The sequence below is a fragment of the Manis javanica genome, chromosome 5 (assembly GCF_040802235.1).
Source record: "Manis javanica isolate MJ-LG chromosome 5, MJ_LKY, whole genome shotgun sequence".
Lineage (NCBI taxonomy): Eukaryota > Metazoa > Chordata > Mammalia > Pholidota > Manidae > Manis > Manis javanica.
Genome location: NC_133160.1, coordinates 28,368,754 through 28,384,093, shown reverse-complemented (window position 1 = coordinate 28,384,093; position 15,340 = coordinate 28,368,754). Strand labels below are relative to the sequence as shown.

The 15,340-nt window shown below is 53.4% G+C and overlaps 1 protein-coding gene across 8 annotated transcripts in view; it reads right to left on the bottom strand.

Annotated features, from left to right (window-relative positions):
* Positions 1-15,340, bottom strand: part of EBF4 (EBF family member 4) — a 54,981-nt gene that overhangs the window by 39,137 nt on the left and 504 nt on the right. For 7 of the 8 annotated variants that reach the window (XR_005061163.2, XR_005061162.2, XR_012131507.1 and 4 more), the window contains exons 2-7: positions 14,925-15,046; positions 5,214-5,370; positions 4,969-5,032; positions 4,732-4,787; positions 3,063-3,136; positions 1,957-2,025 (exon numbers count right to left, since the gene is read on the bottom strand). Coding sequence is in view for 4 of the 8 variants with exons in the window: in XM_037017562.2 (XP_036873457.2) it covers positions 1,957-2,025; positions 3,063-3,136; positions 4,732-4,787; positions 4,969-5,032; positions 5,214-5,370; positions 14,925-15,046 (542 nt within the window). In the remaining 4 variants the exon portion in view is untranslated. Of the gene's footprint in view, positions 1-1,956; positions 2,026-3,062; positions 3,137-4,731; positions 4,788-4,968; positions 5,033-5,213; positions 5,371-14,924; positions 15,077-15,340 lie in introns of those variants that run through there. The other variant, XR_012131508.1, reaches the window with a different exon arrangement.

Here is a 15,340-nt window from a genome sequence, read left to right as displayed (position 1 = left end):
CATCGTCCTGCTTCTACCCTTGCCTCCTACAGGCCATACAAGAGCTAGAGTGACCTTGCTAAAGTATAAATCAGGCCATATCATTCTTGTCAACGTCTCTCCCCCCAGTGGCTTCCAAGTCCTTCCAATGAGCTACATGCAACCTACAAGGCCCTCCATGGTCTGGTTTCCCTCCTCTCCCACCCACTGGTTCTTTGACATCATCTCCTCCTACTGTCCCCCTTGCTGTAGCCACCTGGGGCCTTCTTGCTATTTCTTAAATACATGAGGACACTCCTGCCAAGCACATCCTTCCCCTAGATTCATACATTGCTCTCTCCCTTACTTCCTTCAGGCCTTGGCTCCAATACCGTCTTTTCAGCAAGGCCTTCCTTAATACTCTAAAATTGCAATACCCACTTGCTGGGCACTCTCTGATCTTTCCTAGTGGTCTTTTGTTTCTCCTTAGCTGCTAGCACCATTCCACATGTTATATATTTCATTCATTTAGTTACTGTGTGCCTAGCTCCCCTACTAGGCAGTAAGCCCATAAATACAAGTCTTTGGTCTGGTTTGGTCACTGCTTAATCCACAACATATAGAAGAGACCCTGACACAAAGCATACGTCAAAAAATTATTTGTTGAATGAATAAACAACATTCTTAACTGGCCCAAGTGTGGGCAACAGGTATTCTCAAAATTGCTGATATGAATATCAGTTGATGTTACCTCTAAGAGGGCAAACTGGCAGTAACTATCAAAATTACAGATGCACATGCCCTTTGACCTAGAAGTTCTGCTGCTAGTAATATCCTTCGTATAAATTCCCACTGTGACACAAGGACAAACTAATTCACTACAGCATACTTTATCCCTGAAAAGGAAAACAAAATGGCCAAAATGGCCAGCAACAGGCTATTTTTAAGAAATGATAATCCACACAATGGAATGTTTTCCAGTAGCAAAAAAAGAATGAGACTTCCTGTGTCCTGATATAAGCTCCCATAAATAAATATATTATAAATATATATTTTGTAAAATACATTTTTTTTAGAGAAAAAGAAAGGTCGTGAAATTACATTTAGGATGCCACCGTTTTTATGAAAAGAAGGGGAAAGTTGCAAAAAGAGTATCTATCTGTATCTTCTTGTAGCTGCACAAACTAACTCAGGAAAGAGACTTGCGAAGCCACCAGCAGTGGTTGCTTACATGGAGGGCAGAGATGGGAGACTTTTTGCTGGAAACCCTTTTCAATGTTTGGAGTTTTTGTACCTTATGAATGTCTTATCTATTAAAAGTAGAATAAGGCAGGGTTTATGCTCCAGTACGGAATGATCTCTAAGACATATTATTACAAATTAAAAACAAGATAAGGTACAAAAGAGTATACAGTATGCTATACATGGAGGGAGAGGCCAACTTACTTTTTATATTTGCTCTTTTGTACCTTTTGAATTTTATACCTTATGTATGCATTTCCTATTCAAAAAGAAATAAAATAATTTTTAACAATTCTGGTGGGAGAATGTATTTTTTTACATGCATCACCTTGACAATCCTATGACTGAAGCCTGCCAAACATTTTTCCATTTCTTCAAATGAAAGAAACGAACTGTTCCAAGAAGTAGACTCAAGCAGCATGGAGGTGGCCTGGGGACTAGAACCTGGCTTTCCCAGCCCTGCCACACAAGCTGCGCTATCCTCCCAGCCTCCCTCTGGGCACTGGGGTTCACTTCTTTCCCCTGCATCCCATCCCCTGCCCTCTCTGGGCTCCTTCTGTCAGGGAACGCAGTCCAAAGCCCAGGCTCAGAAAATGTGCGACCAAGGGCTTCACGCAGAGGGCTATGGGTGGCTGCTCTGTGGTATCTGACAGGTTCTCTCTGCTCAGAGCACCAACAGGGGGTGGGTGTGCCACCTTGCTCTGTGGCAGCCTGCCTGAGCCTTGCAGCTCTCAGGCCACCTCCCCCAGCCTGTACCTGTCAATGATGACTGGGTCTGAGGGCGTCTCATTCCGGTTGCCACAGCTCTTCCGGTCACAGCACCGGCTGGAGGAGGATGAGGAGGGAGGGAGGAAGGCAGTAAAGGAGAGGAAGATTTCACAGTGTGTGTGTCTGTGCACACACACACACAGACACACACACTTCCAGGGTAAAAGAGACTGCTGATATCCAGTCTCTGAGAATGGAATCCCTGGGCCAGGGGGGCTCCCCCCGAGAAGCCTAGTGGAGAAGAATCCACACAGGAGCCTGGAGAGCCCAGCCCTGGGGAAAAGGTGGGCCAGGAAATCTTGTCCCAAAGTCACACTGCTTCTGAAGGAGCCAGGAAAGGGCAGGCTGCTGGCCACCTACATGGTCTCTCTCTCTCTCTGTACACTTTTTAATACACACAGGAAAGAGCTCAGACTGTAAGCACACAGCTCATAAATTATCACAAAGTGAATCCACCCATATAACCAGAATCCCAGAAGCCCCCTGGTGCTTCCTCCTTGATACTACCCTTCCCAAAGGCAGCCACTGTCCCAACCAGATTTTTGAACACTAATCTCTTTTCCACGCATGAGGAACTGCCTTTCAGGACCCTGTATGACTGGCAACTCCTGGGGAGACTTTGCCTAGGAATGCCAAGCTCGGGGGTAATATGAGAGGGGAGCCAAGAGCTGTGTCCACCTCCCTCCACCCCCACCGCCCCACCCAGGGAGGGAACTGAGGCTCACACAGGAGGCAGCAAAGTTTCCTCTTTCCTGCTCCCCTGCTAATCCGGGAGGCCTGGGCCCTGCCCCCACCTCCCAAGTGAGCCCTCTTTCCCCGGAGCTTTATTAGTTAAGCTTCCCAGTAGCGGCAGGAGGCCTCTCACAAAAACACTTGGAGAAGCCACATAAACAGGCCAGGCTAATGGGGCCTCAAGGACCCTCTCTTCAGCCAGCACGGTGCCCCAGGGGCCTCACTCCTCCCTCATCCCTCCCCGCCCCGGGCTTCCCCAGGGAGCTGTGAGGCGGGGTGGGGGGTGGAAGCAGTAGCACGCAGGGCCTGGTGGGATTCTGGCAAAATCTTGGCCAAGGTGTAAGGGACCCAGCCCTTCTCACCTGCACATGATCTCATGGGTGAGCAGCACTCGGCACATTTCGGGGTTCTTGTCCTGCCCCTCATAGATGATGGCCTGGTGGGGGCAAGTGCACAGGCTTGAGGGGAAAGAGGCTCCTCTCAAGTCCAAGAGTAGGGGGAGAGATGGGCCCTGCCCCAGTGAGGCCTCCGACTCACTCTAGGGAGACCAGGAATGCAAAAAAGGGCTGGGAGCCTGGCTCTCCAAACCTGGCTCCAGGGTGGGCAAGGGTGGCATGAGGTCTATGGATGGTATGTCCACAGGCAGCCCTTTCTGGACTCTGCTTTGTTTGGAGCCAGGGAGGCCCCCAGACCACAAGGACCAAGGTCAGGCTGCAGGGGTGGTGGCAGAAGCAGACATCCTCCCATCCCCACTGTCCTATGCCCCTAGTGGACCTCTGCCCCCTGCACTGCTTCTCTAGGCTGTCCTGGCCAGCTGATCAGCCTCTCTCCCCACCCCATCACCTCCCAGCCCAGGCCAGCATCTCTCCCTTAGACTGCTGGGTCAGCCTCCCCTGCCAGTCTCCTGCCTCCTCTCTGCCACTCTGCCCTGAAGCAAGGAGGGCGCTTTCCAAACTGCAAATCTGGCTTCCCACCTTTGTAACCTCTGGGCCTCCTAGCCATCCCTCATTCATGGGGGCCCTCTCTTTCTGGACTTTGTCCAACCCCTCCCACATTTACTCCCCGCACAACCTCACTTTGCTACTGTCTGGTCTGCCTCTAGCACCACAGTGACCACAGGCTTTCTAGAAATAAATCATTCCTTCTTCCGCCCTGGGATTGGGTGGAGGCTGCTAGAAGACTGTCAGAAAGCCCAAGTCTCCACCTGGCACTCTAGGCCACTGATGTGCCCATCTGAGACTCAGCCCCACTCCTTACCAGCATGCATGACTTCTCCGCAAAGCCCCAAGACTTGGGGTCCCAACTTGGCAAATCCATCAGGGCTTATTCAGATTTCAACTTCCTGAGCTCCTTCTGCTGGCCCTGCACTTGCTTCTGGTGACCCTCCACATCAGCAAGGTGCTGCGGGTGTGCAGTGGAGGCTCTGGGGCCACACCCAGTCCCCTTTACTGGGCCAGCACACCCACCCCTCAGCTGCAGTTAGTGTTCACTGCCAAGGGCTTTCTTCTGAAAATTGCTCTCTAGTGGACAGGGGCTGTCGTGCCTGAAAATATCTGGAAGGTCATATTCTCCCCTTGGAGCTGGTTCCCAGTGACTCGCTGATACAGGAATAGTGGCCTCCTAGCCTCAAGGGGGGATAACTCGGGTGCCATTCCTTCTCCAGAGCTCCTAGTGGGTCAGGTAGAGGTCAGACTCCAGCTGAGACCACATCCTTGCTGAGCATCTCCCCTGCCCTGTACTACTTCTCCACTCCCTTCTCCTAAGAGCCTCTCCCCTCCTCCCCAGTACACTCTGTGCACACGAATCCCCATCTAGGATGGACTTCTAGGGAATGCCAGTGAAGACAAGGCCTTTGTGAAAATACAGTCTTGTTTTAGAATAGAGTGCAAGGGTCATGCATTCCATGGCCATAGGTTAGGGCAAGAACTGGGGAGCTAGATCATGGGGATGCAGGCACAGGGATGAGGATGCCCCCTCAGATGCTCCGAGAGGAGGGTGGGACCGGCCTGAGCAGGCCCTGGCTTCACTCACCTGCTTCGACATGGAGTCGATGAGACGGACATAGAGGTCCTGCTCTGTCCGAAGTCCTAAGGGTGGGGGAAGGTAGAGAGGGTTCGCTGTATGAGAGGCACCTGTGGCCCCTGATGATGGGATCACACTCCCCACCCTCCCCACCAACCGGGGCCTCCTTAACCCTGGGAGTGAGGCATGAGGCGTCACATGGTGCTGTGGTACACAGCAGCACGGAGGGGCAGGGTCTTCACTCACCATTGTTATACACCAGCCGCAGACGGTAATGGATCCCATTGTTTGTTTTTTCAGCCCCAGGCTCCTGCATGGACCAGATGGGGAGGGCGCTCTGTTCCCAGGGATCCTCCAGCCTCCCCATTCTAGCCTCCCTCCATCCATTCCACCCCCTTTCTCTACTCCCCTACCATCTATCCTTCACTGCCCTGGGGGGAGGCCCCCCACCCCACCCCTCCTTCTTCCCAGGGAGCCCATGGGCCTCTCACTCGGTCCTTTTCCACGAAGTCGATGAAGGCTGTGCGCTCCACCTCCACGGGCTGCCCCTGCCGGTCATACATGGCCAGCACGAAGTGGAAGAAGTTGGATTTCCTGAGGTTGGAGGGGGGCTGCTTCTCAAAATGTGCTCGTGCCAGGCCCACACCACTGAGGGGAAGAGAGGAACTGAAAAACCATGGAAGAGGCCTCTGGAGAGAAAGACCCCACTGCCTCTGACCAGGTACGTGGGCTGGTCAGGACCTGGCTCTGATATATCAAGAGTTTGAGCAAGATAAAAAATTGGATCGGCCCACCCCCCCTTGCCACGACCACCTCAGTTGCAGACAGAGGCCTCCTGGGACCGAGGTCACCCCAGCCTGCTCTCTCGGGAACAAGTAGCCTAGCAGGTGGCAATGGATGCATCCCTATGACATTCCCTCCTAGGCTTTCCCCTGGGCCCCACATTTGGAAAGGCTGATCAGTAAAACCAAACATACCAAAACCCATCTTACTGATCAGAGGCTCCCATGACTGCCCCTTAAAGCATCAAGGGGCAGCTGGGAGGTTCTGGAGCAAATATCCACTGTACCCCAGCCCAAGGCTGTGTACATGAGCCTGTGGTAGTGCCTGGGAGATGGTGATGTCCATCAGGCTCTCAGGGACATTAAACTGGCTCAGGCCCACGAGACTGCTCAGCCTGGATTCTGGGCTATTGTTGAAGGCAGGGGATGCCCTCTCCGGATGTAGAGGGACCCGCCTCCGTGCTTTGGGAAAAATAGCCACTGGCTCCTTGCAGGAGGACCTTCTGGTCCGGCCTTGCCAAGGGCTTTCTCCTGGCTCTTCAAAAATGCTTCCCGGAAGTAAGGCCAGGGTGAGAGCAGGAAGAGAAGACCAAGGCCCAATTCACCAGATATTTCCCGAGCCCCAGGGAGGTACCAAGCACTGGACACATGGTACCAAGTAGGGCTGGAGTTAAATGCCTGGAAGGAGAGGGAAGACAGACACAGAGTTGGAGCACAAGACAAGTGGGTACCCCCCAAAGGATATTACTATATAAAAAACTATAGACGCAAAGAAGGAAAAAATGAATATTCTTCTGTGAGAGATGAAGGGAAGACTTCATGGAGACAGTGGCTTTTCCCCTGGACCTTGAGGAGAGAATAGGAGCTCGGCAGGTGCAGCAGGCAAAAGGGCAGAACAAACAGCACCAGAAATGGCTGCAGGTGTAAGGTTAGTGTCAGTGGACCACAGATTTCAAAGAGTGAAGTGAGGAAGGAAAAGACTGTACTGGAAGTCCTGGACTATATAGGGGCACAAAACCACGCCATGGAGTTTAGACCTTCTTCTCTGGACCAAGGACTTTCAAAGTGGGTTCTTAGATTTTTCATGGCCCAAGTTCCTTCCTTTACAAAAGGCTGCTATGGCCATAACTGCTGGGAAATGCAGCTTCATAGCATCCACTAGTGTAGGTGAGGGACCCTCTCCAGGAATGGACCCTGCTTGACCTGGCTCAGGCTGGACTGCTCAGTACGTTAGCCTGCCTCCAAGATGGTTGTCCATGATCCCCACACCTCCTGGTATTCACTGTATCAGAATTGGTCTGTGTGGCCAGTAGCGCATGGCACAAGTGATAGTGTATGATTTCCAAGGCTAGGTCATAGAAGACACTGTCGCTCCTGCCTTCTTCTCTCTCTTGTATTAGTCACTCAGGGAAGCTGGCTGCCGTATTGAGGGGACACTCAGGCAGCTCTGTGGAAGGTCCACATGGAGTAGAACCAAGGCCTTCTCCCCACAGCCCTCACTAACTTGCCAGCCATGTGAGCCAGCCACCTTGGAAGCAGAGCCACCAGCCTCAGTCAAGCCTTCGGATGATGGCAGCCCTGGCTGTCATCTTGACTGCAGCCTCGTAAGAAACCTTGAACCCAAACTACCCAGCAGTGCCGCTCCCTGATTTCTGACACTCAGAAACTGGATGACATAGTGAATGTTTGTTGTTAAACACTGCTGGGTTGGGGATAACTTTTTATGTGGTAATAAATATCTCATACACCGTGGTTACCTGACTACAGAGCACTTTTGTTGAGGAACGTGGTGTGGGAAATAGGACTAAAGGCCACCAGAAGGTTTTCAATGTGACCTAGCCCACCAGGCAGAGCTTAGAAGATGCTGCAGGTAGGGAGGGTGCCTTGCAGTGGAAAAGTGAGGGGCTGCTGCAGGTATGGAGGACAAGACGAGGCTGGGGAACCTGCCTTGAGAGACACTTAGATGAGAGACCCATCATGCCACTGGGACAGCATCTGCCCAAACCATCACTACTCAATATTTTTCTTCATATAATATTCAATCCGCTTACTCTTACTTGGCTTCATGTGAAGCCATAACATCTGGGGTGTAATGGGCTTGAGAAGCTTGTTTTGTTTTTACTCATTCAGATTACAAAAAAATACATAAAGAAGAAAATGAAAATCATTCCTCCTGCTGAAAGCCTGCTTGGGGGCCTCAGTGGCCTACGTAAAATGCTGGTTTCAGAGGCAGAAGTTAAGGGTCTTGCTTGCCCCAGATCAAGATGAGGAGGGGGGCCAATGTCTTCCCCACCAAAAGTTCTTTCTACCTGTGCTCCTTTCTCCAGGACACCCTCCTCCTCTACCCACCCTCTCAGGCTGCTGCCCAGAGGGCTTTGATCACAGCAGGTTCCCGAGTACCGTTGTTGCATATGCTAATGAGGCAGCCACCTTGACTCCTCCCTCCTGCCCTGAGGACCAGCTTAGGGAGACCGGAGGCCAGAGGGGGCGAGTTTGTGGTGTCAGCCCAAATCACTCTGCCCTTTATTCAGTGTCTAGTCCAGGAAAGGTGCCTGAAAGTTCTCAGAGGGGAGGGGCTCAGGGTATAGAGAAAGAGGCCTTGACAGACAGGTGGGTGCTGAGCAATCATATGACCCCCTAGACCTCTCAACAGACCCTTTCTACTCAGATACTCCTGCACTTCCAGGCCAAGAGTAAATCAGTGATGTGGGCCTGAGCTTCCTCTCCCATCCATCCCTCTTGGCAAAGATCAGTCAGTCCTGGGTCCTTGCCTGCCGGCTCCTGCCAGATTCCTAGGTCAGCCTAAGCCCAAGCCAAGCTCCCTTCACCGGGCCCTCCCAGCAGGAGGGAATTCCCAGGGAGAGGTCAGGGGACTCAGGGTGGGGAAAGAGAGCAGGTGCCCCTACCAGTACATGGGTGGGTCTGTGGAGGCAAGCAGTGCTGCCAGCTGGGATGCACAGAGGGCTTCCCAGCCTCATGGACTCACTTCCTGGAGGCATCCTCCACCCTTCCCCACCGTGCTTAGTGGGTCTGAGGTACAGTCTCCCTCCTGGGATGACACCCACGTGAAGCAGTGGGACAGAGATGGTCAGTCTACAGCGGTGGGTCAGGATCAGTCATAATCACGAACAGAAGAGCTCAGGAAGAGCCCCACTCCCTGCAGGCCAGGAGAGGGCGCCCCCAGCTATGCCTGGTCTCTGGCTCACCCTGTTTACAGCTGTGCCAGATGCAGGAGGATGAAACACAAAAGGTTTTGTGTTAAAGACATTCTAGTATTTCCTATGAACAAGAGACAGAATGGCATAGGATCAGCACATGAGCAGCCACCCCAGAGGCAGGTGAGGACTACGCCTTTCGCCTTTCTTCTGGTTCCCACACGCATCTCCATCCCCACCATGCTGTAGGTGACCTATCAACATCCCTAATGGAACTGCTGGCCCCAAAGGGACAGGCTGGGGAGGGAGAAGGAAAGACTTTTGTTCTTCTCCCTTTGGGAATAGCTGATGCTCTTGCAGTGAGAAAACAAACCAAGATTAAAGATCAGAAAGAAAGAAGCCTAAGAGAAAAGCTCAAACAACTCAGAGGCAGACACAGGGGATGCAGACCATCTGAGAGCCCCTGCTGGGCTAACCCTGGGTCCTGATGGGTGGGAGGTGGGATCGCTGTCCACTTGCACTAACTCAGAGTCAGAGAAATGTGGATGAAGGCCAATGTCCCTGACTCTGTGATCTCCCATGCGATCACTGGGCTGTGGGGAGAAACAGCAAAGACATCTATTGACAAGGATTCTTTAGGTTAAAGGAGGAAGGGAAGCAATAGAGGCCCCTGTGAAGTCTGGAGAGGCAAGTGTTCTCTTCGCGTTTCTCCAGCAGCAGCCCTGAGAGGAGGACTCGAATGCAAACACTTGATGTGGGAGGTGATATCAGGGAACACTGGCTCAGGTGGGGAGTGAAATAACAGAAAAGGCAGTCCATGAAGGGTGTATTACCAACAAGTTACTACCACAGGCAACTGCAGCTCAGTCCCACAGGGAGCACTAGAAACAGTCTAGAACGTGTGCCTGTTATCCCGACAGAGGGTTGGGGGCGGGAGCTGGGTATTTACCCACCAACTCTGAGTCATTGGTTGAGGGCTTCTGGGGTGTCATTTCTCAGGTCCTTCTGGCCTGCGGTGCAAGTGGGCAAAGCAGGCGCTGGCAGCCTAAGAAAGTCTTAGTAGGCAGATGCTGGCAGGGGAAGCAGACCCTTTACCAAGAGTCCCCAGGGGATACGGAGTGGTGGGGTGGGGGTTGACAACTACCAGCTGTCTAGAGGCCTCCGATGGGATGGAAGCCAGCAAAGCTACAGCCCAAGGGCCCAAGTGTAGCTTAGCAGACTATGCATAAAAACTGCTTCACCTGGTCCGTATTGCTCGAGCCTATAATTCCAAACCATCTCATTCACTTAGCATCATCAACGTATAAAGCATGCCACATAAGCAACTTTTTCAGATAAATGCAGCTGAGTGATGAAAACAGCCACATTAACCACTTTTGTAAGACTCCAAAACGAATTATACATCTCGCTTTCTTAAAAAGATTATTTTCAACAAAATGTCCAAAACACTTTCCTGTCAACTCCGGAGTGTGCTGAGGTGGTGGAGCATTTGCTCCTGTACTAAAGAACCTGGATGTGGGAGGAGATGATGCTCATTTGGTATTTCCACCATGACCCACCACCCCTTCCCATCTTGCATTCTGTAATAGCCCAGAGGTCAAAGAGGACTGACAGAAAAGTTTTGGTTGGCACAGCTACTTTTTGGTCAGAGGACACCTGCCTTGCAGCAAGTGTGGGTGAGGATGGGCTTCCTGAGTGCTGTGCTGGACTCCAGGTTAAAGCTGACACCAAGGGCAACTTGACCTTCACAGCCTGGGCCTCTCAGGTGGCCTGTCCTCCAAAGTACAGGGGAACACATGTGGGGACACACTGGGGGCTGCAAAGTTGTCTGGTTGCTATCGCTGGGGCCACCCAGTGGTCCCCGGAGATGCTCCTTTGTGAGGCTGAGCAGGATGCTCCGCTGCTGGACCTTGCCACAGCTGTCGAGCAGACACCATCCCTTATAGTCTCTGCTTTTTCCTTGGAAACCATTCATGGCTCTTACATCCTTGACTATGTATTTATTATAAATACGAGATTAAAACAAGCATCCCAAACCCCACAGAGGACAAGGGGCCGAGGCTGGAGCTCTGGCTTCCCCCAGAGGACCCCTCAGGCCTCCTGCCTTTCTCTGTTCCCTGCCAAATCCTAACCTTTGACCTCCTTGGCAGGCCAAGGTTCTGAGCAATGCCCTGACTTGGGCCTGATCCGTCTTGGAATCTAGGATGCTGGGGAAATGGGGCCAAGCACTGAGGTCATCAGAACTGGGGAAGGCTTCTTTTTGATATTCCCCCCAACTCCAAAGTGGAAGGAGCAAGAAGTGTATGTCTCCTGCATCTCATCCCTTGTCTCAGATTTCCCTAAATTCTCTGCTAAATCCAGCTCTTCTTTTTCCCACTCCAGAATGGCTGCATGAGACCCCCTTCCTTTCTCTGTATCTTGTCTTCCTCCAAGCATCCCATTGGGACCATTCTCCCTGCAGGCATCATCTGGGCTCCTGGGACTGCTGTTAATCAAGCTGGGCCTGGCATTTCCGGTCCCAGCCAAGACCTGTTGGCCAGTCCACCATGCTTAGAGCTTGGCTGTGCCACACACCAGGGAGAACAGACAGAACCTCACTGGGGCACACCCAGCTTGACAATGCAGACAGCAGGAGACCCTGTAGGCTGGAGGCAGAGGGGCTGGTGGACAGGAGGGAATATCCCCTATTCCCACTGCCCCAGGAATTGTCCCAGCCACCAAAGTCCCTGAAAGAGGTAGGGAGGGAAGGATCTCATTAATCAGCTCTCCCCTTCTCCCTCTTGCCCTCCATTCTACCTAAAGACTGCCCACCCTGCTTCTCTCTGCCCACCCCCTCGCCAGCCACCCATAGGCCTGCCTGCCAGGTCCCAGGCTGAGGAGCGGCTATTAATTATTAAAGCAAACAAAAGCATTTCCTAGCAGGGAGGCTAGCCTGCAGCTGCTTACAGGAAAGGCAGCCCCAGCTGGCTTTCCTCTCAGGGCCCTGCTAGAGCTTTGGGACCAGCTCGAGGGGGAGGGCTGGCCTGGGTCCTCCAGGGGTCTCCCCAGGCTGGGAATCACATCAGAAGGAGAGATGTTTCTGTTCTGAGTGCTCCAGCAAGAGGTTGTGGGTCTGCAAGGGAGTCCAGGAAAGGGGAGCTGGGGCTGGGGTATGGGTCTCAGAGATAAGTCCTGTTGGCCCAGGGAAGGGACAGTCACAGCAATGGCCAGAGGTCCTTGTACAGAGTTCTGTGCTAGGAAGACCCTGCCAGCCTCTGCATCCACCTCCCCTGCCCTTCCCTGTTGCTCTTGTGAAAGGGCAGACAGCCCCTTTTCTCCAACCCTTCTTTACTGGGAACTTTCCTTCTTGTGAGCAGAGCCTCCCTCCCTGATCTTGGCAGGCTCTGGGCCTTCTTCTCTGCTTTCTGTAGACTGTTGGCACTGTAAATCTGGGGTGCCACAGCTGTTCCAGTACCTGGTTCCTGGGGTCAGGGAGATCCTGGAGAGGGTGCCCAAGAGAAAGGGATTTGGGCAACTTCGAACACGCACTCCTGCTTCTTTCAGCGCGTACTCCTTGCCCCCCTACAGACTGCCTGAGCCTGTCCTGGTGCTATGGATACAGGGAGGAACAGGCCACCATTCTCGCCCTAAAGGAAGGTGTAGGCTGGCGGGGCATGGACATCTAGGATAGGCAGGGTACAGCTGACTCAGGACTGTGGTGGGCATCCTTAGGCAGCACTAAGCACCCTTCCCCTGGGCTTGGTGGGAGGGCACAGAAAGGAGCTGGGCAGCTCAGGTCCCAGAGGCTATAAGACTTTATTCAGTGGTTGTGTGGGTGCTGGGGCAGGGGAACTGTTTCAAGAGACATTGTTAGATTTCAAGTATCCTGCGGAGGCTGGAAGGAACTCTGAGGTCAAGCTGTTATGGGCCTTGAATGCTGTATATCTGGAGGTGGGGTCACTGAAGTTTTTACTGGGGATGGACAGAATCAGAAAAGAGTTATTTGGAATATTGCTTTAGTCCCTGGAGCATGACAGATGGTGAGAGACTGGGGATGGGGTAGTGAGATAGGCAGCTGTGGTAAACTGGGACAGGTAGGTTAACCTTCAAGCCGGGGAGGAATGTGGTGGAGGGCAAGGGTGTGTCATTGTTAGAAGTTGGCTATGGGCACTGAGATTAGGATCAGGAGTAAGACAAAGAGGGAACTGACAACCAGGGGCAAAGGCAAGGAAGCTGTCAAAGACAACAGTCAGATCTCAGGCAGCCTTGGGGAAGAGTGCCCTGGGCTCGTTTTGCAGACACATGGGAGGGAATCCAGGAAGAGGCTGGAGAGGGGGGTGGGGGCAGGGAAAGGAATCTTTGTTGTTGCTGTTTTAGGATGGAAAAACCAGAGCAGAAGACCAACCGAGGTCCTCAAGGTATAAATGGAGATGATGGGCCACCTTGGGAAGAAATGAGAAGGGTTGGCCTACTCCCCTCTGGAAGGTGGCCTAGGGTCAACCATATTGGGGTCATGCGGGGCTCCCAATCTGTGTCCTGAGCCAGAGAGGTCTCCGGATTTGGAGACAAGCAGCCCAGGTCTGAAGAAATGCCCCTCTTCAAATTGGGGAAGCCTTCTCAGTCCCAGAAATGTGGCCCTGGGGACTCAAAGCTGACCCCTCCAGTCCTCTCAAGACTCCCCAGTGCACACAGCACTGCTCATGGCCTGACCCTCTGGGAAGGGTCTCACACCACACTCTCTGCCTCCACATAGACTACAAGGGTGCTGACTCCTTCGCTCCACTTTCCCCTCGTCAAACCTGCTGGCTCTGGGCAGGGACAGAGGGAAGGGGTGGAGAAAATTGGAACCTTAAACTCCAGGAGCCCCATGGGAACTCTCCACACAATCTTATAAGGAGTTATCACAACATGGCTGGTGCTGGAGAAAAAGATGAAGCTCCTTTAAGAAACTGACCATCTCAAGTTAAATAAAAAGCCAGAACCAACAGAAAAACAGGCAGGATGCATGGCACAGGAAAAAATAAAACAAAAAACCTGTTAATGGGAAGAAAGATGGGAAGGAAATATGCTAAAATATTGGCAGGAACTGTATTAGAGAGGTGAGATTTTGTTTTCTATCTTCCAGTTCTTCTGAAATATAGTTATATCATGAGGAACACTATGTAAGTTATTTCATAGGCAAAACACTTTCTTTTCCTGAAGAGATGAGCTCCACAGGGGACCCCCAGCACTCTCTCTTGATAGTCACAGAGGGACAGAAGTGTGGAAGAACTGTTCCAGTTTGTGCATGAAACAAGGTGCATGTCTGTTAAGGGGTGAGGCTGGGGTTGGGCTACAAGTGGTGTTCCCTGAACAGGACTGGGGATGGGAATGTGTGGCCTGTGTCAAGCCTGTCAGAATGCCTTCAGGCTGCTGCACCAGAAGCTGCCTAGAGCTCTGAGAAACGCAGCTCCCAAGAGCCCCTGACCTTCTGCAGAGGCAGCACCTCCCTAGTCTTAACCACTGAGAACTCCTAGTAGGATGTTTAAACCACCCGCCTCCCCACACCAAACTTACCAAAAGCCTGGGGTCCAGATGTTGTGGGGGCAGGTCGACAAATCTTTAAACTTCCTTCCCAAATCCTGGACCCCATCCCCCAGCCACGCCCCTTGCCCAGACTCCTGCAAAGTAGGTGCTGGCCTCCCAGGGACCCTTGTCTCCTGCAGGGCCCACGAGAAAATCACCTTGAACGCTCTACCCTGTCCCCAGCCCCAATCATTGCAGCCACACTGACTACCCACTTCATCTTTTCCCCACTCTTCAGCCCCCAGCTGCTTTTCTGGCTCTGCACAACCCCCTCCTCCAACTTTGAGTGGCGTGGGAAAGCAGAAAGGAGGCTGTGTTTCCTGTCTTTCTGGCTGAGAGACTCGGAATTGGACAAGAGGGGCACTGGGACTGCCCAGGAAGGAGGGGTTGGCTGTTCCTTGACGGCTGATGGCTGCGGGTCATGGTTCTGAGACTGCGGGCAGCGGGGATACCTTCTTCCGAGCCACGGACTGCCCAACCGGCGAGCGACAGTCAGAAATCAGAGCCGGACGGTGCGAGAGGAGGCAGAAGCCCCGCCCCGCCCCGCCCCATATCCTCAAGAGGAAGCATCAGCGCTCGGGGCAGGGTGGACGGGAGAGCTTGCCGGGACCGTCCAGAGTTAGGGCTCCCTCCACCCCTAGCCCCGGCAGCTCAGCAAGCTGAGCGAAGGCGGCGCGGAACAGTCCAACCCGAGCGCGCCGGGAAGCGTCCGAGCGCTTACCTCTGCGCCGCGGTGCTGGCGTCCAGGATGCCCGCGCCCTGCATCCAGGAGCGCACCGAGCCCAGGCCGGCGGGCAGCAGCGGCTCCTCCTTCAGGTTCAGCCCGCCACGGGGCAGAGCGTCCTGAGCAGGGAACATGAGGGCGCTCAGTCGTGGGCGCCCCCACCACCGCGGATCCGCTCCCGCTGAGGCTGCGGGCGTCTCAGCGCAGCCCGACCCGACGGCACCCGGTGCCTCCAGGAGCGCCGCGCAGCGCCGAGTCCCGGCGGCTCAGTGCGCGCCAGCCTCTGGGGCGCTCCCTCGGAGAAAGCGGGTCCGCGAGCGCGGCGCCGTCCCCTCCCTCCCGGGGCGCGGGGCGGGGAGACAGAGGGATTCCCCCGCGGCCTGAGCGCCGGCGGGCGCACTGTGAGCAGGGCG